The 23,826-nt window shown below is 60.6% G+C and overlaps 1 protein-coding gene across 1 annotated transcript in view; it reads left to right on the top strand.

Annotated features, from left to right (window-relative positions):
* Positions 1 to 2,544: 2,544 nt before the first annotated feature.
* med11 (mediator complex subunit 11) overlaps positions 2,545 to 23,826 on the top strand; it is a 62,809-nt gene continuing 41,527 nt past the window's right edge. The window contains exon 1 of the mRNA XM_041178916.1: positions 2,545 to 2,816. Coding sequence (XP_041034850.1) covers positions 2,732 to 2,816 — 85 coding nt within the window. The 5' untranslated portion in view covers positions 2,545 to 2,731. The remainder of the gene's footprint in view (positions 2,817 to 23,826) is intronic.

The following is a 23,826-nucleotide window of genomic DNA, read 5'->3' as shown; positions in this document are numbered from 1 at the left end:
CTGCCCTCTCACTTTAAAAATAAACATGGATATGACATCTATCAATTAATCTCAAATCCTGCTGAAAAGAGAGACATGTTGCTGAAACTTTTCATCTCGCACTTTCACCAGGACAAACACAAGAATGCCAAATTTCAAACAATCACATCCATTTATACCACAGGAGAAAAAGGTGTTGATTGGCGGGCAGGTTGAATCTGATTGGCCGAAGCATTGCCGCAGATAATCTCCCCAAGCTCCCGGGTAGTTCAGAACAAGGTGCAAGGGAATGGGCCCCTGCGTAGGAATGTATGTCACTTCTAGCAGGTATAAATGAGCCATGTTACAGGCTCGACTGATTATCCTAAATGGGCTGTTAGTGTAGATGTTAGCGCACTTGGGATTGCTCAGTGAGTGCTGTCCAATCACAGAATCCCATCTAACAGTAGACATTTTGTTTTGGGTTTTGCAAGCGCACGCTGGTTGAGTACTCTGCCTATTACAAACAACCAAATGGACCATGCACCATTCAATTTGATCTGCTAGTCAGTAAGACATAAGGCCTACATACCTGGCATTGCAATAGCGTTGAATGATTATTCTTGACGCAGTGATAATATTCCAGTAGCATTAACCAACAGCTTCTCTCACAAATAACCTTACACACAGAATGACTCTGACCGACTGTCCCTCTTTTCTATGCTGTTTGTGGGATCCTGTTGTGCATAAATTGGCTTCCTCGGTTCCAATGTTCCAACAGTGAGGACTTTTCAAGAAGTACTTCATTGGCTATAAAGCAGTTGGGATGTCCAAGGCGTTACAGAAATGGAAGTTTTTTCTTTCCTGTACTGGTTTGGGGAAAGATAAAAAGAACTGTCTAGAAAAATTCACGGAGTAAAATGGGGCCTCAGAATCTAAGACCAAGAGGAAATTCCTTACAAATTACAGTCTACCTGACACTGTATCTAACCCCATGCAGTACCTGTCTGGGGAGTGTTTGATGGGGACAGTGTAGAGGGAGATTTACTCTGTATCTAACCCCGTGCTGTATCTTTCCTGGGAGTGTTTGATGGGGACAGTGTAGAGGGACATTACTCTGTATCTAACCCCGTGCTGTACCTGTCCTGGGAGAGTTTGATGGGGACAGTGTAGAGGGAGATTTACTCTGTATCTAACCCCGTGCTGTACCTGTCCTGGGAGTGTTTGATGGGGACAGTGTAGAGGGAGCTTTACTCTGTATCTAACCCCGTGCTGTACCTGTCCTGGGAGTGTTTGATGGGGACAGTGTAGAGGGAGATTTACTCTGTATCTAACCCCGTGCTGTACCTGTCCTGGGAGTGTTTGATGGGGACAGTGTAGAGGGAGCTTTACTCTGTATCTAACCCCGTGCTGTACCTGTCCTGGGAGTGTTTGATGGGGACAGTGTAGAGGGAGATTTACTCTGTATCTAACCCCGTGCTGTACCTGTCCTGGGAGTGTTTGATGGGGACAGTGTAGAGGGAGCTTTACTCTGGGTCTAACCCCGTGCTGTACCTGTCCTGGGAGTGTTTGATGGGGACAGTGTAGAGGGAGATTTACTCTGTATCTAACCCCGTGCTGTACCTGTCCTGGGAGTGTTTGATGGGGACATTGTAGAGGGAGCTTTACACTGTATCTAACCCCGTGCTGTACCTGTCCTGGGAGTGTTTGATGGGGACAGTGTAGAGAGAGCTTTACTCTGTATCTAACCCCGTGCTGTACCTGTCCTGGGAGTGTTTGATGGGGACAGTGTAGAGGGAGCTTTACTCTGTATCTAACCCCGTGCTGTACCTGTCCTGGGAGTGTTTGATGGGGACAGTGTAGAGGGAGCTTTACTCTGTATCTAACCCGGTGCTGTACCTGTCCTGGGAGTGTTTGATGGGGACAGTGTAGAGGGAGATTTACTCTGTATCTAACCCCGTGCTGTACCTGTCCTGGGAGTGTTTGATGGGGACAGTGTAGAGGAAGCTTTACTCTGTCTCTAACCCCGTGCTGTACCTGTCCTGGGAGTGTTTGATGGGGACAGTGTAGAGGGAGCTTTACTCTGTATCTAACCCCGTGCTGTACCTGTCCTGGGAGTGTTTGATGGGGACGGTGTAGACGGAGCTTTACTCTGTATCTAACCTGGTGCTGTACCTGTTCTGGGTGTGTTTCATTGGATCAGTGTTCAGTGAAATACATTATTTCCATTGGTTACATTCTCCTGTCAGTTACATTGTAGCCAATAGGAACATTCCCCTGTCAGTTACATTATTTCCATTGGTTACGTTCTCCTGTCAGTTACATTGTAACCAATAGGAACATTCCCCTGTCAGCTACATTATTTCCATTGGTTACATTCTCCTGTCAGTTACATTGTAGCCAGTAGGAACATTCCCCTGGCAGCTACATTATTTCCATTGGTTACATTCTCCTGTCAGTTACATTGTAGCCAATAGGAACATTCCCCTGTCAGTTACATTATTTCCATTGGTTACATTCTCCTGTCAGTTACATTGTAGCCAATAGAAACATTCCCCTGTCAGTTACATTCTTCCCTTGTTAATTTCTCTCTGTTTCTGTCTGCGGCGCTGTTGTTGGATGTTCTCTAACCCTGTTCTCTAACGCTCCTTCCCCATTCTGGCTCCTTGTCGCTCTGTGTGTGTTGATCGGGAATCGGGTGCCGAGCCGAATCGGGATAAACCTTTAGCCAGGTTCACTCAGCACCGAGGGAAACATTTTCTGCCCCATCGTCATGGGCACTTACGGTCCGGCTAACGAGAAACTCCGAAACCTGGAGGAGATCGAGAAGGAGATTGCCATTATCCTCCAGAGCGCAGGTGGGAGAGAGGGGGAGGAAAGAGAGAGTGTGTGGGAGGAGAGAGAAAGAGAGAGCGTGGCAGGAAAGAGAGAGAGAGACAGTGTGTGGGAGGAAAGAGAGGGATGGAGGGGGAAGGAAGAGAGAGAGGGAGTCCAGGAGGAGAGAGAAGAAAGAGAGAAGAAAGGGAGAGCGATGGAGGGATGGAGGGAAGGAGGGAAGGGAGGAGGAGAGAGTGAGTGTGTGAGAGGAGAGAGAAAGAGAGAGAGCGTGGGAGGAAAGAGAGAGAGAGACAGTGTGTGTGTGGGAGGAAAGAGAGGGATGGAGAGGGAAGGAAGAGAAAGAGGGAGTCCAGGAGGAGAGAGAAGAAAGGGAGAGGGATGGAGGGAAGGGAGGAGGAGAGAGTGAGTGTGGGAGGAGAGAGAAAGAGACAGTGTGTGTGGGAGGAAAGAGAGGGATGGAGAGGGAAGGAATAGAGAGAAGAAAGGGAGAGGGATGGAGGGAAGGGAGGAGGAGAGAGCGAGCGTGGGAGGAACGAGAGAGCGAGCGTGGGAGGAACGAGAAAGCGAGTGAGCATGGGAGGAACGAGAGAGCGAGCGAGCGCGGGAGGAACGAGAGAGCGAGCGAGCGCGGGAGGAACGAGAGAGCGAGCGAGCGCGGGAGGAACGAGAGAGCGAGCGAGCGCGGGAGGAACGAGAGAGCGAGCGTGGAAGGAACGAGAGAGCGAGTGAGCGTGGGAGGAACGAGGGAGCAAGCGTGGGAGGAACGAGAGAGAGCGAGCGAGCGTGGGGGGAACGAGAGAGAGCGAGCGAGCGTGGGAGGAACCAGAAAGAGCGAGCGTGGGAGGAACGAGAGAGCGAGCGTGGGAGGAACGAGAGAGCGAGCGTGGGAGGAACGAGAGAGCGAGCGAGCGTGGGAGCAACGAGAGAGAACGAGCGAGCGTGGGAGGAACCAGAGAGAGAGAGCGAGGGAGGAACGAGAGAGAGAGCGAGCGTGGGAGGAACGAGAGAGCGAGTGAGCGCAGGCGGAACGAGAGCACTAGCAAGTGCGGGAGGAACGAGAGAGCGAGCGAGCGTGGGAGGAGCGAGTGAGAGAGAGCATGGGAGGAACGAGAGAGCGAGCGTGGGGGGTACGAGAGAGCGATCGAGCGTGGGAGGAACGAGAGAGCGAGCGTGGGAGGAACGAGAGAGCGAGCGTGGGAGAAACAAGAGAGCGAGCGTGGGAGAAATGAGAGAGCGAGCGAGCGTGGGAGGAACGAGAGAGCGAGCGTGGGAGGAACGAGAGAGCGAGCGTGGGAGGAACGAGTGAGCGTGGGAGGAACGAGAGAGCGAGCGTGGGAGGAACGAAAGAGAGCGAGCGTGGGATGAACGAGAGAGAGCGAGCGTGGGATGAACGAGAGAGAGCGAGTGTGGGAGGAACGAGAGAGAGCGAGTGTGGGAGGAACGAGAGAGAGCGAGTGTGGGAGGAACGAGAGAGAGCGAGTGTGGGAGGAACGACGGAGCGAGTGAGCAAGAGTGGGAGGAACAAGAGAGAGAGCGAGCGAGCGTGGGGGCAACGAGAGAGAGCGAGCGAGTGTGGGAGGAACCAGAAAGAGCGAGCGTGGGAGGAACGTGAGAGCGAGTGAGCATGGGAGGAACGCGAGAGCGAGTGTGGGAGGAACGAGAGAGCGAGCGAGCGTGGGAGCAACAAGAGAGAACTAGCGAGCGTGGGAGGAACCAGAGAGAGAGAGCGAGGGAGGAACGAGAGAGCGAGCAAGCGTGGGAGGAACGAGAGAGCGAGCGAACGTGGGAGGAACGAGAGAGCGAGCGAGCGTGGGAGGAACGAGAGATCGAGTGAGCGTGGGAGGAGTGAGCGAGCAAGCGTGGGAGGAACAAGAGAGAGAGAGCATGGGAGGAACGAGAGAGCGAGCGAGCGCGGGAGGAACGACAGAGCGAGCAAGCGCGGGAGGAACGAGAGAGCGAGCGAGCACGGGAGGAACGAGAGAGCGAGCGAGCGCGGGAGGAACGAGAGAGCGAGCGAGCACGGGAGGAACGAGAGCGCGAGCGAGCGCGGGAGTCACGAGAGAGCGAGCGAGCGCGGGAGGAACGAGAGAGCGAGCGAGCGCGGGAGGAACGAGAGAGCGAGCGAGCGCGGGAGGAAGGAGTGCGCGAGCGAGCGCGGGAGGAATGAGAGCGCGAGCGAGCGCGGGAGGAACGAGAGAGCGAGTGAGCGTGGGAGGAGCGAGTGAGCAAGAGTGGGAGGAACAAGAGAGAGAGAGCATGGGAGGAACGAGAGAGCGATCGAGCGTGGGAGGAACGAGAGAGCGATCGAGCGTGGGAGGAATGAGAGAGTGAGCGTGGGAGGAACGAGACAGCGAGCGTGGGAGAATCGAGAGAGCGAGCGTGGGAGAATCGAGAGAGCGAGCGTGGGAGAATCGAGAGAGTGAGCGAGCGTGGGAGAATCGAGAGAGCGAGCGAGCATGGGAGGAACGAGAGAGCGAGCGTGGGAGAATCGAGAGAGCGAGCGTGGGAGAATCGAGAGAGCGAGCGTGGGAGAATCGAGAGAGCGAGCGTGGGAGAATCGAGAGAGCGAGCGAGCATGGGAGGAACGAGAGAGCGAGCGAGCGTGGGAGGAATGAGAGAGTGAGCGTGGGATGAACGAGAGAGAGCGAGCGTGGGATGAACGAGAGAGAGCGAGTGTGGGAGGAACGAGAGAGAGCGAGTGTGGGAGGAACGAGGGAGCGAGTGAGCAAGAGTGGGAGGAACAAGAGAGAGAGAGCATGGGAGGAACGAGAGAGCGAGCGAGCGTGGGAGGTACGAGAGAGCGAGCGAGCGCGGGAGGAACGAGAGAGCGAGCGAGCACGGCAGGAACGAGAGAGCGAGCAAGCGCGGGAGGAACGACAGAGCGAGCGAGCGCGGGAGGAACGAGATCGCGAGCGAGCGCGGGAGGAACGAGAGAGCGAGAAAGCGAGGGAGGAACGAGAGAGCGAGTGAGCGCGGGAGGAACGAGAGAGCGAGTGAGCGCGGGAGGAATGAGAGAGTGAGTGAGCGCGGGAGGAACGAGAGAGCGAGTGAGCGTGGGAGGAACGAGAGAGCGAGTGAGCGTGGGAGGAACGAGAGAGCGAGCGAGCGTGGGAGGAACGAGAGAGCGATCGAGCGTGGGAGGAACGAGAGAGCGAGCGTGGGAGGAACGAGAGAGTGAGCGTGGGAGAAATGAGAGAGCGAGCGTGGGAGAAATGAGAGAGCGAACGAGCATGGGAGGAACGAGAGAGCGAGCGAGCACGGCAGGAACGAGAGAGCGAGCAAGCGCGGGAGGAACGACAGAGCGAGTGAGCGTGGGAGGAACGAGAGAGTGAGCGAGCGCGGGAGGAACGAGATCGCGAGCGAGCGCGGGAGGAACGAGAGAGCGAGAAAGCGCGGGAGGAACGAGAGAGCGAGTGAGCGCGGGAGGAATGAGGGAGCGAGTGAGCGCGGGAGGAACGAGAGAGCGAGTGAGCGTGGGAGGAACGAGAGAGCGAGCGAGTGTGGGAGGAACGAGAGAGCGATCGAGCGTGGGAGGAACGAGAGAGCGATCGAGCGTGGGAGGAACGAGAGAGCGATCGAGCGTGGGAGGAACGAGAGAGCGAGCGTGGGAGGAACGAGAGAGCGAGCGTGGGAGAAACGAGAGAGCGAGCGTGGGAGAAATGAGAGAGCGAACGAGCATGGGAGGAACGAGAGAGCGAGCGAGCGTGGGAGAATGAGAGAGCGAGCGTGGGATGAACGAGAGTGAGCGAGCGTGGGAGGAGCGATCGAGCAAGAGTGGGAGGAACAAGAGAGAGAGCATGGGAGGAATGAGAGAGCGAGCGAGCGTGGGAGGTACGAGAGATAGAGCGTGGGAGAAACGAGAGAGAGAGCGTGGGAGAAACGAGAGAGCGAGCGTGGGAGGAACCAGAGAGCGAGCGAGCGTGGGAGGAACCAGAGAGCGAGCGAGCGTGGGAGGAACGAGAGAGCGAGTGAGCGTGGGAGGAACGAGAGAGTGAGTGAGCGTGGGAGGAACGAGAGAGCGAGCGAGCGTGGTAGGAACGAGAGAGCGAGCGAGCGTGGGAGGAACGAGAGAGCGAGCGAGCGTGGGAGGAAGGAGAGAGCGAGCGAGCGTGGGAGGAAGGAGAGAGCGAGCGAGCGTGGGAGGAAGGAGAGAGCGAGCGAGCGTGGGAGGAAGGAGAGAGCGAGCGAGCGTGGGAGGAAGGAGAGAGCGAGCGAGCGTGGGAGGAACGAGAGAGCGAGCGAGCGTGGCAGGAACGAGAGATAGCGAGCGAGCATGGGAGGAACGAGAGAGAGCAAGCGAGCGTGGGAGGAACGAGAGAGATCGAGCGAGCGTGGGAGGAACGAGACAGCGAGCGAGCGTGGGAGGAACGAGAGAGAGAGCGAGCGAGCGTGGGAGGAACGATAGAGCGAGCGTGGGAGGAACGAGAGAAAGAGCGAGCGTGAGAGGAATGAGAGAGCGAGCGAGCGTGGGAGGAACGAGAGAGCGAGCGACTGTGGGAGGAACGAGAGAGTGAGTGAGCGTGGGAGGAACGAGAGAGCGAATGAGCGTGGGAGGAGCGAGCGAGCAAGCGTGGGAGGAACAAGAGAGAGAGAGCATGGGAGGAACGAGATAGCGAGTGAGCGTGGGAGGAATGAGAGAGCGAGCGTGGGAGGAACGAGAAAGCGAGTGAGCATGGGAGGAACGAGAGCGCGAGCGAGCGCGGGAGCAACGAGAGCGCGAGTGAGCGCGGGAGGAACGAGAGAGCGAGCGAGCGCGGGAGGAACGAGAGAGCGAGTGAGCGTGGGAGGAGCGAGCGAGCATGTGTGGGAGGAACGAGAGAGCGAGCGAGCATGGCAGGAACGAGAGAGTGAGCGTGGGAGGAACGTGAGAGCGAGCGAGCATGGGAGGAACGAGAGAGCGAGTGAGCCTGGGAGGAACGAGAGAGCGAGCGTGGGAGGAACAAGAGAGCGAGTGAGCGTGGGAGGAACGAGGGAGCGAGCGTGGGAGGAACGAGAGAGATGGAGCGAGCGTTGGGGGGAACGAGAAAGAGCGAGCGTGGGAGGAACGAGAGAGCGAGCGTGGGAGAAATGAGAACGAGCATGGGAGAAATGAGAGAGCGAGCGTGGGAGAAATGAGAGAGCGAGCGAGCATGGGAGGAACGAGAGAGCGAGCGAGCGTGGGAGGAATGAGAGAGCAAGCGAGCGTGGGAGGAATGAGAGAGCGAGCGTGGGAGAAATGAGAGAGCGAGCGTGGGAGAAGTGAGAGAGCGAGCGTGGGAGGAACGAGAGAGCGAGCGAGCGTGGGAGGAACGAGAGTGCGAGTGAGCCTGGGAGGAACGAGAGAGCGAGCGTGGGAGGAACGAGAGAGAGCGAGCGAGCGTGGGGGGAACGAGAGAGAGCGAGCGAGCGTGGGAGGAACCAGAGAGAGCGAGCGTGTAAGGAACGAGAGAGCGAGCATGGGAGGAACGAGAGAGCGAGCGAGCGTGGGAGCAACGAGAGAGAACGAGCGAGAGTGGGAAGAACCAGAGAGACCGAGCATGGGAGGAACGAGAGAGCGAGCGTGGGAGAATCAAGAGAGCGAGCGTGGGAGAATCGAGAGAGCGAGCGTGGGAGGAATGAGAGAGCGAGCGTGGGATGAACGAGAGAGAGCGAGCGTGGGATGAACGAGAGAGAGCGAGTGTGGGAGGAACGAGAGAGAGCGAGTGTGGGAGGAACGAGGGAGCGAGTGAGCAAGAGTGGGAGGAACAAGAGAGAGAGAGCATGGGAGGAACGAGAGAGCGAGCGAGCGTGGGAGGTACGAGAGAGCGAGCGAGCGCGGGAGGAACGAGAGAGCGAGCGAGCACGGCAGGAACGAGAGAGCGAGCAAGCGCGGGAGGAACGACAGAGCGAGCGAGCGTGGGAGGAACGAGAGAGCGAGCGAGCATGGCAGGAACGAGAGAGTGAGCGTGGGAGGAACGTGAGAGCGAGCGAGCATGGGAGGAACGAGAGAGCGAGTGAGCCTGGGAGGAACGAGAGAGCGAGCGTGGGAGGAACAAGAGAGCGAGTGAGCGTGGGAGGAACGAGGGAGCGAGCGTGGGAGGAACGAGAGAGATGGAGCGAGCGTTGGGGGAACGAGAAAGAGCGAGCGTGGGAGGAACGAGAGAGCGAGCGTGGGAGAAATGAGAACGAGCATGGGAGAAATGAGAGAGCGAGCGTGGGAGAAATGAGAGAGCGAGCGAGCATGGGAGGAACGAGAGAGCGAGCGAGCGTGGGAGGAATGAGAGAGCAAGCGAGCGTGGGAGGAATGAGAGAGCGAGCGTGGGAGAAATGAGAGAGCGAGCGTGGGAGAAATGAGAGAGCGAGCGTGGGAGGAACGAGAGAGCGAGCGAGCGTGGGAGGAACGAGAGTGCGAGTGAGCCTGGGAGGAACGAGAGAGCGAGCGTGGGAGGAACGAGAGAGAGCGAGCGAGCGTGGGGGGAACGAGAGAGAGCGAGCGAGCGTGGGAGGAACCAGAGAGAGCGAGCGTGTAAGGAACGAGAGAGCGAGCGTGGGAGGAACGAGAGAGCGAGCGAGCGTGGGAGCAACGAGAGAGAACGAGCGAGAGTGGGAAGAACCAGAGAGACCGAGCATGGGAGGAACGAGAGAGCGAGCGTGGGAGAATCAAGAGAGCGAGCGTGGGAGAATCGAGAGAGCGAGCGTGGGAGGAATGAGAGAGCGAGCGTGGGATGAACGAGAGAGAGCGAGCGTGGGATGAACGAGAGAGCGAGTGTGGGAGGAACGAGAGAGAGCGAGTGTGGGAGGAACGAGGGAGCGAGTGAGCAAGAGTGGGAGGAACAAGAGAGAGAGAGCATGGGAGGAACGAGAGAGCGAGCGAGCGTGGGAGGTACGAGAGAGCGAGCGAGCGCGGGAGGAACGAGAGAGCGAGCGAGCACGGCAGGAACGAGAGAGCGAGCAAGCGCGGGAGGAACGACAGAGCGAGCGAGCGTGGGAGGAACGAGAGAGTGAGCGAGCGCGGGAGGAACGAGATCGCGAGCGAGCGCGGGAGGAACGAGAGAGCGAGAAAGCGAGGGAGGAACGAGAGAGCGAGTGAGCGCGGGAGGAACGAGAGAGCGAGTGAGCGCGGGAGGAATGAGAGAGCGAGTGAGCGCGGGAGGAACGAGAGAGCGAGTGAGCGTGGGAGGAACGAGAGAGCGAGCGAGCGTGGGAGGAACGAGAGAGCGATCGAGCGTGGGAGGAACGAGAGCGAGCGTGGGAGGAACGAGAGAGTGAGCGTGGGAGAAATGAGAGAGCGAGCGTGGGAGAAATGAGAGAGCGAACGAGCATGGGAGGAACGAGAGAGCGAGCGAGCACGGCAGGAACGAGAGAGCGAGCAAGCGCGGGAGGAACGACAAAGCGAGTGAGCGTGGGAGGAACGAGAGAGTGAGCGAGCGCGGGAGGAATGAGATCGCGAGCGAGCGCGGGAGGAACGAGAGAGCGAGAAAGCGCGGGAGGAACGAGAGAGCGAGTGAGCGCGGGAGGAATGAGAGAGCGAGTGAGCGCGGGAGGAACGAGAGAGCGAGTGAGCGTGGGAGGAACGAGAGAGCGATCGAGCGTGGGAGGAACGAGAGAGCGATCGAGCGTGGGAGGAACGAGAGAGCGATCGAGCGTGGGAGGAACGAGAGAGCGATTGAGCGTGGGAGGAACGAGAGAGCGAGCGTGGGAGGAACGAGAGAGCGAGCGTGGGAGGAACGAGAGAGCGAGCGTGGGAGAAACGAGAGAGCGAGCGTGGGAGAAATGAGAGAGCGAACGAGCATGGGAGGAACGAGAGAGCGAGCGAGCGTGGGAGGAACGAGAGAGCGAGCGTGGGAGGAACGAGAGAGTGAGCGTGGGAGAAATGAGAGAGCGAGCGTGGGAGAAATGAGAGAGCGAACGAGCATGGGAGGAACGAGAGAGCGAGCGAGCACGGCAGGAACGAGAGAGCGAGCAAGCGCGGGAGGAACGACAGAGCGAGTGATCGTGGGAGGAACGAGAGAGTGAGCGAGCGCGGGAGGAACGAGATCGCGAGCGAGCGCGGGAGGAACGAGAGAGCGAGAAAGCGCGGGAGGAACGAGAGAGCGAGTGAGCGCGGGAGGAATGAGGGAGCGCGTGAGCGCGGGAGGAACGAGAGAGCGAGTGAGCGTGGGAGGAACGAGAGAGCGAGCGAGCGTGGGAGGAACGAGAGAGCGATCGAGCGTGGGAGGAACGAGAGAGCGATCGAGCGTGGGAGGAACGAGAGAGCGATCGAGCGTGGGAGGAACGAGAGAGCGAGCGTGGGAGGAACGAGAGAGCGAGCGTGGGAGAAACGAGAGAGCGAGGGTGGGAGAAATGAGAGAGCGAACGAGCATGGGAGGAACGAGAGAGCGAGCGAGCGTGGGAGAATGAGAGAGCGAGCGTGGGATGAACGAGAGTGAGCGAGCGTGGGAGGAGCGATCGAGCAAGAGTGGGAGGAACAAGAGAGAGAGCATGGGAGGAATGAGAGAGCGAGCGAGCGTGGGAGGTACGAGAGAGAGAGCGTGGGAGAAACGAGAGAGAGAGCGTGGGAGAAACGAGAGAGCGAGCGTGGGAGGAACCAGAGAGCGAGCGAGCGTGGGAGGAACCAGAGAGCGAGCGAGCGTGGGAGGAACCAGAGAGCGAGCGAGCGTGGGAGGAACGAGAGAGCGAGCGAACTTGGGAGGAACGAGAGAGCGAGTGAGCGTGGTAGGAACGAGAGAGCGAGCGAGCGTGGGAGGAACGAGAGAGCGAGCGAGCGTGGGAGGAAGGAGAGAGCGAGCGAGCGTGGGAGGAAGGAGAGAGCGAGCGAGCGTGGGAGGAAGGAGAGAGCGAGCGAGCGTGGGAGGAAGGAGAGAGCGAGCGAGCGTGGGAGGAAGGAGAGAGCGAGCGAGCGTGGGAGGAACGAGAGAGCGAGCGAGCGTGGCAGGAACGAGAGATAGCGAGCGAGCATGGGAGGAACGAGAGAGAGCAAGCGAGCGTGGGAGGAACGAGAGAGATCGAGCGAGCGTGGGAGGAACGAGACAGCGAGCGAGCGTGGGAGGAACGAGAGAGAGAGCGAGCGAGCGTGGGAGGAACGATAGAGCGAGCGTGGGAGGAACGAGAGAGAGAGCGAGCGTGAGAGGAATGAGAGAGCGAGCGAGCGTGGGAGGAACGAGAGAGCGAGCGACTGTGGGAGGAACGAGAGAGTGAGTGAGCGTGGGAGGAACGAGAGAGCGAATGAGCGTGGGAGGAGCGAGCGAGCAAGCGTGGGAGGAACAAGAGAGAGAGAGCATGGGAGGAACGAGATAGCGAGTGAGCGTGGGAGGAATGAGAGAGCGAGCGTGGGAGGAACGAGAAAGCGAGTGAGCATGGGAGGAACGAGAGCGCGAGCGAGCGCGGGAGCAACGAGAGCGCGGGAGGAACGAGAGAGCGAGCGAGCGCGGGAGGAACGAGAGAGCGAGTGAGCGTGGGAGGAGCGAGCGAGCATGTGTGGGAGGAACGAGAGAGCGAGCGAGCATGGCAGGAACGAGAGAGTGAGCGTGGGAGGAACGTGAGAGCGAGCGAGCATGGGAGGAACGAGAGAGCGAGTGAGCCTGGGAGGAACGAGAGAGCGAGCGTGGGAGGAACAAGAGAGCGAGTGAGCGTGGGAGGAACGAGGGAGCGAGCGTGGGAGGAACGAGAGAGATGGAGCGAGCGTGGGGGGAACGAGAAAGAGCGAGCGTGGGAGGAACGAGAGAGCGAGCGTGGGAGAAATGAGAACGAGCATGGGAGAAATGAGAGAGCGAGCGTGGGAGAAATGAGAGAGCGAGCGAGCATGGGAGGAACGAGAGAGCGAGCGAGCGTGGGAGGAATGAGAGAGCAAGCGAGCGTGGGAGGAATGAGAGAGCGAGCGTGGGAGAAATGAGAGAGCGAGCGTGGGAGAAATGAGAGAGCGAGCGTGGGAGGAACGAGAGAGCGAGCGAGCGTGGGAGGAACGAGAGTGCGAGTGAGCCTGGGAGGAACGAGAGAGCGAGCGTGGGAGGAACGAGAGAGAGCGAGCGAGCATGGGGGGAACGAGAGAGAGCGAGCGAGCGTGGGAGGAACCAGAGAGAGCGAGCGTGTAAGGAACGAGAGAGCGAGCGTGGGAGGAACGAGAGAGCGAGCGAGCGTGGGAGCAACGAGAGAGAACGAGCGAGAGTGGGAAGAACCAGAGAGACCGAGCATGGGAGGAACGAGAGAGCGAGCGTGGGAGAATCAAGAGAGCGAGCGTGGGAGAATCGAGAGAGCGAGCGTGGGAGGAATGAGAGAGTGAGCGTGGGATGAACGAGAGAGAGCGAGCGTGGGATGAACGAGAGAGAGCGAGCGTGGGATGAACGAGAGAGAGCGAGCGTGGGATGAACGAGAGAGAGCGAGTGTGGGAGGAACGAGAGAGAGCGAGTGTGGGAGGAACGAGGGAGCGAGTGAGCAAGAGTGGGAGGAACAAGAGAGAGAGAGCATGGGAGGAACGAGAGAGCGAGCGAGCGTGGGAGGTACGAGAGAGCGAGCGAGCGCGGGAGGAACGAGAGAGCGAGCGAGCACGGCAGGAACGAGAGAGCGAGCAAGCGCGGGAGGAACGACAGAGCGAGCGAGCGTGGGAGGAACGAGAGAGTGAGCGAGCGCGGGAGGAACGAGATCGCGAGCGAGCGCGGGAGGAACAAGAGAGCGAGAAAGCGAGGGAGGAACGAGAGAGCGAGTGAGCGCGGGAGGAACGAGAGAGCGAGTGAGCGCGGGAGGAATGAGAGAGCGAGTGAGCGCGGGAGGAACGAGAGAGCGAGTGAGCGTGGGAGGAACGAGAGAGCGAGCGAGCGTGGGAGGAACGAGAGAGCGATCGAGCGTGGGAGGAACGAGAGCGAGCGTGGGAGGAACGAGAGAGTGAGCGTGGGAGAAATGCGAGAGCGAGCGTGGGAGAAATGAGAGAGCGAACGAGCATGGGAGGAACGAGAGAGCGAGCGAGCACGGCAGGAACGAGAGAGCGAGCAAGCGCGGGAGGAACGACAAAGCGAGTGAGCGTGGGAGGAACGAGAGAGTGAGCGAGCGCGGGAGGAATGAGATCGCGAGCGAGCGCGGGAGGAACGAGAGAGCGAGAAAGCGCGGGAGGAACGAGAGAGCGAGTGAGCGCGGGAGGAATGAGAGAGCGAGTGAGCGCGGGAGGAACGAGAGAGCGAGTGAGCGTGGGAGGAACGAGAGAGCGAGCGAGCGTGGGAGGAACGAGAGAGCGATCGAGCGTGGGAGGAACGAGAGAGCGATCGAGCGTGGGAGGAACGAGAGAGCGATCGAGCGTGGGAGGAACGAGAGAGCGATCGAGCGTGGGAGGAACGAGAGAGCGAGCGTGGGAGGAACGAGAGAGTGAGCGTGGGAGAAACGAGAGAGTGAGCGTGGGAGAAACGAGAGAGCGAGCGTGGGAGAAATGAGAGAGCGAACGAGCATGGGAGGAACGAGAGAGCGAGCGAGCGTGGGAGGAACGAGAGAGCGAGCGTGGGAGGAACGAGAGAGTGAGCGTGGGAGAAATGAGAGAGCGAGCGTGGGAGAAATGAGAGAGCGAACGAGCATGGGAGGAACGAGAGAGCGAGCGAGCACGGCAGGAACGAGAGAGCGAGCAAGCGCGGGAGGAACGACAGAGCGAGTGATCGTGGGAGGAACGAGAGAGTGAGCGAGCGCGGGAGGAACGAGATCGCGAGCGAGCGCGGGAGGAACGAGAGAGCGAGCGAGCGCGGGAGGAACGAGAGAGCGAGTGAGCGCGGGAGGAATGAGGGAGCGAGTGAGCGCGGGAGGAACGAGAGAGCGAGTGAGCGTGGGAGGAACGAGAGAGCGAGCGAGCGTGGGAGGAACGAGAGAGCGATCGAGCGTGGGAGGAACGAGAGAGCGAGCGTGGGAGGAACGAGAGAGCGAGCGTGGGAGAAACGAGAGAGTGAGCGTGGGAGGAACGAGAGAGCGAATGAGCGTGGGAGGAGCGAGCGAGCAAGCGTGGGAGGAACAAGAGAGAGAGAGCATGGGAGGAACGAGATAGCGAGTGAGCGTGGGAGGAATGAGAGAGCGAGCGTGGGAGGAACGAGAAAGCGAGTGAGCATGGGAGGAACGAGAGCGCGAGCGAGCGCGGGAGCAACGAGAGCGCGAGTGAGCGCGGGAGGAACGAGAGAGCGAGCGAGCGCGGGAGGAACGAGAGAGCGAGTGAGCGTGGGAGGAGCGAGCGAGCATGTGTGGGAGGAACGAGAGAGCGAGCGAGCATGTCAGGAAAGAGAGAGTGAGCGTGGGAGGAACGTGAGAGCGAGCGAGCATGGGAGGAACGAGAGAGCGAGTGAGCCTGGGAGGAACGAGAGAGCGAGCGTGGGAGGAACAAGAGAGCGAGTGAGCGTGGGAGGAACGAGGGAGCGAGCGTGGGAGGAACGAGAGAGATGGAGCGAGCGTGGGGGGAACGAGAAAGAGCGAGCGTGGGAGGAACGAGAGAGCGAGCGTGGGAGAAATGAGAACGAGCATGGGAGAAATGAGAGAGCGAGCGTGGGAGAAATGAGAGAGCGAGCGAGCATGGGAGGAACGAGAGAGCGAGCGAGCGTGGGAGGAATGAGAGAGCAAGCGAGCGTGGGAGGAATGAGAGAGCGAGCGTGGGAGAAATGAGAGAGCGAGCGTGGGAGAAATGAGAGAGCGAGCGTGGGAGGAACGAGAGAGCGAGCGAGCGTGGGAGGAACGAGAGTGCGAGTGAGCCTGGGAGGAACGAGAGAGCGAGCGTGGGAGGAACGAGAGAGAGCGAGCGAGCGTGGGGGGAACGAGAGAGAGCGAGCGAGCGTGGGAGGAACCAGAGAGAGCGAGCGTGTAAGGAACGAGAGAGCGAGCGTGGGAGGAACGAGAGAGCGAGCGAGCGTGGGAGCAACGAGAGAGAACGAGCGAGAGTGGGAAGAACCAGAGAGACCGAGCATGGGAGGAACGAGAGAGCGAGCGTGGGAGAATCAAGAGAGCGAGCGTGGGAGAATCGAGAGAGCGAGCGTGGGAGGAATGAGAGAGTGAGCGTGGGATGAACGAGAGAGAGCGAGCGTGGGATGAACGAGAGAGAGCGAGTGTGGGAGGAACGAGAGAGAGCGAGTGTGGGGAGGAACGAGGGAGCGAGTGAGCAAGAGTGGGAGGAACAAGAGAGAGAGAGCATGGGAGGAACGAGAGAGCGAGCGAGCGTGGGAGGTACGAGAGAGCGAGCGAGCGCGGGAGGAACGAGGAGAGCGAGCGAGCACGGCAGGAACGAGAGAGCGAGCAAGCGCGGGAGGAACGACAGAGCGAGCGAGCGTGGGGAGGAACGAGAGAGTGAGCGAGCGCGGGAGGAACGAGATCGCGAGCGAGCGCGGGAGGAACGAGAGAGCGAGAAAGCGAGGGAGGAACGAGAGAGCGAGTGAGCGCGGGAGGAACGAGAGAGCGAGTGAGCGCGGGAGGAATGAGAGAGCGAGTGAGCGCGGGAGGAACGAGAGAGCGAGTGAGCGTGGGAGGAACGAGAGAGCGAGCGAGCGTGGGAGGAACGAGAGAGCGATCGAGCGTGGGAGGAACGAGAGCGAGCGTGGGAGGAACGAGAGAGTGAGCGTGGGAGAAATGAGAGAGCGAGCGTGGAGAAATGAGAGAGCGAACGAGCATGGGAGGAACGAGAGAGCGAGCGAGCACGGCAGGAACGAGAGAGCGAGCAAGCGCGGGAGGAACGACAAAGCGAGTGAGCGTGGGAGGAACGAGAGAGTGAGCGAGCACGGGAGGAACGAGATCGCGAGCGAGCGCGGGAGGAACGAGAGAGCGAGAAAGCGCGGGAGGAACGAGAGAGCGAGTGAGCGCGGGAGGAATGAGAGAGCGAGTGAGCGCGGGAGGAACGAGAGAGCGAGTGAGCGTGGGAGGAACGAGAGAGCGAGCGAGCGTGGGAGGAACGAGAGAGCGATCGAGCGTGGGAGGAACGAGAGAGCGATCGAGCGTGGGAGGAACGAGAGAGCGATCGAGCGTGGGGAACGAGAGAGCGAGCGTGGGAGGAACGAGAGAGTGAGCGTGGGAGAAACGAGAGAGTGAGCGTGGGAGAAACGAGAGAGCGAGCGTGGGAGAAATGAGAGAGCGAACGAGCATGGGAGGAACGAGAGAGCGAGCGAGTGTGGGAGGAATGAGAGAGCGAGCGTGGGATGAACGAGAGTGAGCGAGCGTGGCAGGAGCGAGCGAGCAAGAGTGGGAGGAACAAGAGAGAGAGCATGGGAGGAACGAGAGAGCGAGCGAGCGTGGGAGGTACGAGAGATAGAGCGTGGGAGGAACGAGAGAGAGAGCGTGGGAGAAACGAGAGAGCGAGCGTGGGAGGAACCAGAGAGCGAGCGAGCGTGGGAGGAACCAGAGAGCGAGCGAGCGTGGGAGGAACCAGAGAGCGAGCGAGCGTGGGAGGAACCAGAGAGCGAGCGAGCGTGGGAGGAACCAGAGAGCGAGCGAGCGTGGGAGGAACGAGAGAGCGAGCGATCTTGGGAGGACCGAGAGAGCGAGTGAGCGTGGTAGGAACGAGAGAGCGAGCGAGCGTGGGAGGAAGGAGAGAGCGAGCGAGCGTGGGAGGAAGGAGAGAGCGAGCGAGCGTGGGAGGAAGGAGAGAGCGAGCGAGCGTGGGAGGAAGGAGAGAGCGAGCGAGCGTGGGAGGAAGGAGAGAGCGAGCGAGCGTGGGAGGAACGAGAGAGCGAGCGAGCGTGGGAGGAACGAGCGAGCGAGCGTGGCAGGAACGAGAGATAGCGAGCGAGCATGGGAGGAACGAGAGAGAGCAAGCGAGCGTGGGAGGAATGAGAGAGCGAGCGAGCGTGGGAGGAACGAGACAGCGAGCGAGCGTGGGAGGAACGAGAGAGCGAGCGAGCGTGGGAGGAACGATAGAGCGAGCGTGGGAGGAACGAGAGAGAGAGCGAGCGTGAGAGGAATGAGAGAGCGAGCGAGCGTGGGAGGAACGAGAGAGCGAGCGACTGTGGGAGGAACGAGAGAGTGAGCGAGCGTGGGAGGAACGAGAGAGCGAATGAGCGTGGGAGGAGCGAGCGAGCAAGCGTGGGAGGAATAAGAGAGAGAGAGCATGGGAGGAACGAGAGAGCGAGCATGGGAGGAACGAGAGAGCGAGCGAGCGTGGGAGGAAGGAGAGAGCGAGCGAGCGTGGGAGGAAGGAGAGAGCGAGCGAGCGTGGGAGGAAGGAGAGAGCGAGTGAGCGTGGGAGGAACGAGCGAGCGAGCGTGGCAGGAACGAGAGATAGCGAGCGAGCATGGGAGGAACGAGAGAGAGCAAGCGAGCGTGGGAGGAACGAGAGAGAGCGAGCGAGCGTGGGAGGAACGAGACAGTGAGCGAGCGTGGGAGGAACGAGAGAGCGAGCGAGCGTGGGAGGAACGATAGAGCGAGCGTGGGAGGAACGAGAGAGAGAGCGAGCGTGAGAGGAATGAGAGAGCGAGCGAGCGTGGGAGGAACGAGAGAGCGAGCGACTGTGGGAGGAACGAGAGAGTGAGCGAGCGTGGGAGGAACGAGAGAGCGAATGAGCGTGGGAGGAGCGAGCGAGCAAGCGTGGGAGGAACAAGAGAGAGAGAGCATGGGAGGAACGAGATAGCGAGTGAGCGTGGGAGGAACGAGAGAGCGAGCGTGGGAGGAACGAGAAAGCGAGTGAGCATGGGAGGAACGAGAGCGCGAGCGAGCGCGGGAGCAACGAGAGCGCGAGTGAGCGCGGGAGGAACGAGAGAGCGAGCGAGCGCGGGAGGAACGAGAGAGCAAGTGAGCGTGGGAGGAGCGAGCGAGCATGTGTGGGAGGAACGAGAGAGCGAGCGAGCATGGCAGGAACGAGAGAGTGAGCGTGGGAGGAACGTGAGAGCGAGCGAGCATGGCAGGAACGAGAGAGTGAGCGTGGGAGAAACGAGAGAGCGAGCGAGCGCAGGAGGAACGAGAGAGCAAGTGAGCGTGGGAGGAGCGAGCGAGCATGTGTGGGAGGAACGAGAGAGCGAGCGAGCATGGCAGGAACGAGAGAGTGAGCGTGGGAGGAACGAGATCGCGAGCGAGCGTGGGAGGAACGTGAGAGCGAGCGAGCGTGGGAGGAACGAGAGAGCGAGTGAGCCTGGGAGGAACGAGAGAGCGAGCGTGGGAGGAACAAGAGAGCGAGTGAGCGTGGGAGGAACGAGGGAGCGAGCGTGGGAGGAACGAGAGAGATGGAGCGAGCGTGGGGGGAACGAGAAAGAGCGAGCGTGGGAGGAACGAGAGAGCGAGCGTGGGAGAAATGAGAACGAGCATGGGAGAAATGAGAGAGCGAGCGTGGGAGAAATGAGAGAGCGAGCGAGCATGGGAGGAACGAGAGAGCGAGCGAGCGTGGGAGGAATGAGAGAGCAAGCGAGCGTGGGAGGAATGAGAGAGCGAGCGTGGGAGAAATGAGAGAGCGAGCGTGGGAGAAATGAGAGAGCGAGCATGGGAGGAACGAGAGAGCGAGCGTGGGAGAAATGAGAGAGCGAGCCTGGGAGAAATGAGAGAGCGAGCGTGGGAGAAATGAGAGAGCGAGCGAGCATGGGAGGAACGAGAGAGCGAGCGAGCGTGGGAGGAACGAGAGAGCGAGCGAGCGTGGGAGGAACGAGAGAGCGAGCGAGCGTGGGAGGAACGAGAGAGCGATCGAGCGTGGGAGGAACGAGAGAGCGATCGAGCGTGGGAGGAACGAGAGAGCGAGCGTGGGAGGAACGAGAGAGCGAGCGTGGGAGAAACGAGAGAGCGAGCGTGGTAGAAATGAGAGAGCGAACGAGCATGGGAGGAACGAGAGAGCGAGCGAGCGTGGGAGGAATGAGAGAGCGAGCGTGGGATGAACGAGGGTGAGCGAGCGTGGGAGGAGCGAGCGAGCAAGAGTGGGAGGAACAAGAGAGAGAGCATGGGAGGAACGAGAGAGCGAGCGAGCGTGGGAGGTACGAGAGATAGAGCGTGGGAGAAACGAGAGAGAGAGCGTGGGAGAAACGAGAGAGCGAGCGTGGGAGGAACCAGAGAGCGAGCGAGCGTGGGAGGAACCAGAGAGCGAGCGAGCGTGGGAGGAACCAGAGAGCGAGCGAGCGTGGGAGGAACGAGAGAGCGAGTGAACTTGGGAGGAACGAGAGAGCGAGTGAGCGTGGTAGGAACGAGAGAGCGAGCGAGCATGGGAGGAACGAGAGAGCGAGCGAGCGTGGGAGGAAGGAGAGAGCGAGCGAGCGTGGGAGGAAGGAGAGAGCGAGCGAGCGTGGGAGGAAGGAGAGAGCGAGCGAGCGTGGGAGGAAGGAGAGAGCGAGCGAGCGTGGGAGGAAGGAGAGAGCGAGCGAGCGTGGGAGGAACGAGCGAGCGAGCGTGGCAGGAACGAGAGATAGCGAGCGAGCATGGGAGGAACGAGAGAGAGCAAGCGAGCGTGGGAGGAACGAGAGAGAGCGAGCGAGCGTGGGAGGAACGAGACAGTGAGCGAGCGTGGGAGGAACGAGAGAGCGAGCGAGCGTGGGAGGAACGATAGAGCGAGCGTGGGAGGAACGAGAGAGAGAGCGAGCGTGAGAGGAATGAGAGAGCGAGCGAGCGTGGGAGGAACGAGAGAGCGAGCGACTGTGGGAGGAACGAGAGAGTGAGCGAGCGTGGGAGGAACGAGAGAGCGAATGAGCGTGGGAGGAGCGAGCGAGCAAGCGTGGGAGGAACAAGAGAGAGAGAGCATGGGAGGAACGAGATAGTGAGTGAGCGTGGGAGGAACGAGAGAGCGAGCGTGGGAGGAACGAGAAAGCGAGTGAGCATGGGAGGAACGAGAGCGCGAGCGAGCGCGGGAGCAACGAGAGCGCGAGTGAGCGCGGGAGGAACGAGAGAGCGAGCGAGCGCGGGAGGAACGAGAGAGCAAGTGAGCGTGGGAGGAGCGAGCGAGCATGTGTGGGAGGAACGAGAGAGCGAGCGAGCATGGCAGGAACGAGAGAGTGAGCGTGGGAGGAACGTGAGAGCGAGCGAGCGTGGGAGGAACGAGAGAGTGAGTGAGCCTGGGAGGAACGAGAGAGCGAGCGTGGGAGGAACAAGAGAGCGAGTGAGCGTGGGAGGAACGAGGGAGCGAGCGTGGGAGGAACGAGAGAGATGGAGCGAGCGTTGGGGGAACGAGAAAGAGCGAGCGTGGGAGGAACGTGAGAGCGAGCGTGGGAGAAATGAGAACGAGCATGGGAGAAATGAGAGAGCGAGCGTGGGAGAAATGAGAGAGCGAGCGAGCATGGGAGGAACGAGAGAGCGAGCGAGCGTGGGAGGAATGAGAGAGCAAGCGAGCGTGGGAGGAATGAGAGAGCGAGCGTGGGAGAAATGAGAGAGCGAGCGTGGGAGAAATGAGAGAGCGAGCGTGGGAGAAATGAGAGAGCGAGCGTGGGAGGAACGAGAGAGCGAGCGTGGGAGAAATGAGAGAGCGAGCGTGGGAGAAATGAGAGAGCGAGCGAGCATGGGAAGAACGAGAGAGCGAGCGAGCGTGGGAGGAACGAGAGAGCGAGCGAGCGTGGGAGGAATGAGAGAGCGAGCGTGGGATGAACGAGAGAAAGCGAGCGTGGGAGGAACGAGAGAGCGAGTGAGCGTGGGAGGATCGAGCGAGCAAGAGTGGGAGGAACAAGAGAGAGAGAGCACGGGAGGAACGAGAGATCGAGCGTGGGAGAAACGAGAGAGCGAGCGTGGGAGAAACGAGAGAGCGAGCGTGGGAGAAACGAGAGAGCAAGCGTAGGGGGAACGAGAGAGCGAAAGAGCGTGGGAGGAACGAGAGAGCGAGCGAGCGTGGGAGGAACGAGAGAGCGAGCGTGGGAGGAACGAGAGAGCGAGCGTGGGATGAACGAGAGAGCGAGTGTGGGAGGAACTAGAGAGAGCGAGTGTGGGAGGAACTAGAGAGAGCGAGTGTGGGAGGAACTAGAGAGAGCGAGTGTGGGAGGAACGAGAGAGAGTGCGGGAGGAACGAGAGAGAGCGAGCGAGCGTGGGAGGAACGAGAGAGCGAGTGGGCGTGGGAGGAACGAGAGAGCGAGCGAGCGTGGGAGGAAAGATAGAGCGAGCGTGGGAGGAATGAGAGAGAGAGCGAGCGTGAGAGGAATGAGAGAGCGAGCGAGTGTGGGAGGAACGAGAGAGTGAGGGAGCGTGGGAGGAACGAGAGAGCGAATGAGCGTGGGAGGAGCGAGCGAGCAAGCGTGGGAGGAACAAGAGAGAGAGAGCATGGGAGGAACGAGATAGCGATTGAGCGTGGGAGGAACGAGAAAGCGAGTGAGCATGGGAGGAACGAGAGAGCGAGCGAGCGCGGGAGGAACAAGAGAGCGAGTGAGCGTGGGAGGAGCGAGCGAGCATGTGTGGGAGGAACGAGAGAGCGGGCGAGCGTGGGAGGAACGAGAGAGTGAGCATGGGAGGAACGTGAGAGCGAGCGAGCGTGGGAGGAACGAGAGTGCGAGTGAGCCTGGGAGGAACGAGAGAGCGAGCGAGCGTGGGAGGAATGAGAGAGCAAGCGAGCGTGGGAGGAATGAGAGAGCGAGCGTGGGAGAAATGAGAGAGCGAGCGTGGGAGAAATGAGAGAGCGAGCGAGCATGGGAGGAACGAGAGAGCGAGCGAGCGTGGGAGGAATGAGAGAGCAAGCGAGCGTGGGAGGAATGAGAGAGCGAGCGTGGGAGTAATGAGAGAGCGAGCGTGGGAGAAATGAGAGAGCGAGCGTGGGAGGAACGAGAGAGCGAGCGAGCGTGGGAGGAACGAGAGTGCGAGTGAGCCTGGGAGGAACGAGAGAGCGAGCGTGGGAGGAACGAGAGAGAGCGAGCGAGCGTGGGGGGAACGAGAGAGAGCGAGCGAGCGTGGGAGGAACCAGAGAGAGCGAGCGTGTAAGGAACGAGAGAGCGAGCGTGGGAGGAACGAGAGAGCGAGCGAGCGTGGGAGCAACGAGAGAGAACGAGCGAGAGTGGGAAGAACCAGAGAGACCGAGCATGGGAGGAACGAGAGAGCGAGCGAGCGTGGGTGGAACGAGAGAGCGAGCGCGGGAGGAACAAGAGAGCGAGCGAGCGCGGGAGGAACGACAGAGCGAGCGAGCGTGGGAGGAACGAGAGAGTGAGCGAGCGTGGGAGGAACGAGATCGCGAGCGAGCGCGGGAGGAACGAGAGAGCGAGCGAGCGTGGGAGGAACGAGAGAGCGAATGAGCGTGGGAGGAGCGAGCGAGCAAGCGTGGGAGGAACAAGAGAGAGAGAGCATGGGAGGAACGAGATAGCGAGTGAGCGTGGGAGGAACGAGAGAGCGAGCGTGGGAGGAACGAGAGAGCGAGTGAGCATGGGAGGAACGAGAGCGCGAGCGAGCACGGGAGCAACGAGAGCGCGAGTGAGCGCGGGAGGAACGAGAGAGCGAGCGAGCGCGGGAGGAACGAGAGAGCGAGCGTGGGAGGAACAAGAGAGCGAGTGAGCGTGGGAGGAACGAGGGAGCGAGCGTGGGAGGAACGAGAGAGATGGAGCGAGCGTGGGGGGAACGAGAAAGAGCGAGCGTGGGAGGAACGAGAGAGCGAGCGTGGGAGAAACGAGAGAGCGAGCGTGGGAGAAACGAGAGAGCAAGCGAGCGTGGGAGAAATGAGAACGAGCGTGGGAGAAATGAGAACGAGCATGGGAGAAATGAGAGAGCGAGCGAGCATGGGAGGAACGAGAGAGCGAGCGAGCGTGGGAGGAATGAGAGAGCAAGCGAGCGTGGGAGGAATGAGAGAGCGAGCGTGGGAGAAATGAGAGAGCGAGCGTGGGAGAAATGAGAGAGCGAGCGTGGGAGGAACGAGAGAGCGAGCGTGGGAGAAATGAGAGAGCGAGCCTGGGAGAAATGAGAGAGCGAGCGTGGGAGAAATGAGAGAGCGAGCGAGCATGGGAAGAACGAGAGAGCGAGCGAGCGTGGGAGGAACGAGAGAGCGAGCGAGCGTGGGAGGAATGAGAGAGCGAGCGTGGGATGAACGAGAGAAAGCGAGCGTGGGAGGAACGGGAGAGCGAGCGAGCGTGGGAGGATCGAGCGAGCAAGAGTGGGAGGAACAAGAGAGAGAGAGCACGGGAGGAACGAGAGATCGAGCGTGGGAGAAACGAGAGAGCGAGCGTGGGAGAAACGAGAGAGCGAGTGAGCGTGGGAGGATCGAGCGAGCAAGA

The sequence above is a fragment of the Carcharodon carcharias genome, chromosome 33 (genome assembly GCF_017639515.1).
Source record: "Carcharodon carcharias isolate sCarCar2 chromosome 33, sCarCar2.pri, whole genome shotgun sequence".
Taxonomy (NCBI): Eukaryota; Metazoa; Chordata; class Chondrichthyes; order Lamniformes; family Lamnidae; genus Carcharodon; species Carcharodon carcharias.
Note: the sequence above shows the minus strand (reverse complement) of the source record. Positions and strands in the feature narration are given on the sequence as shown.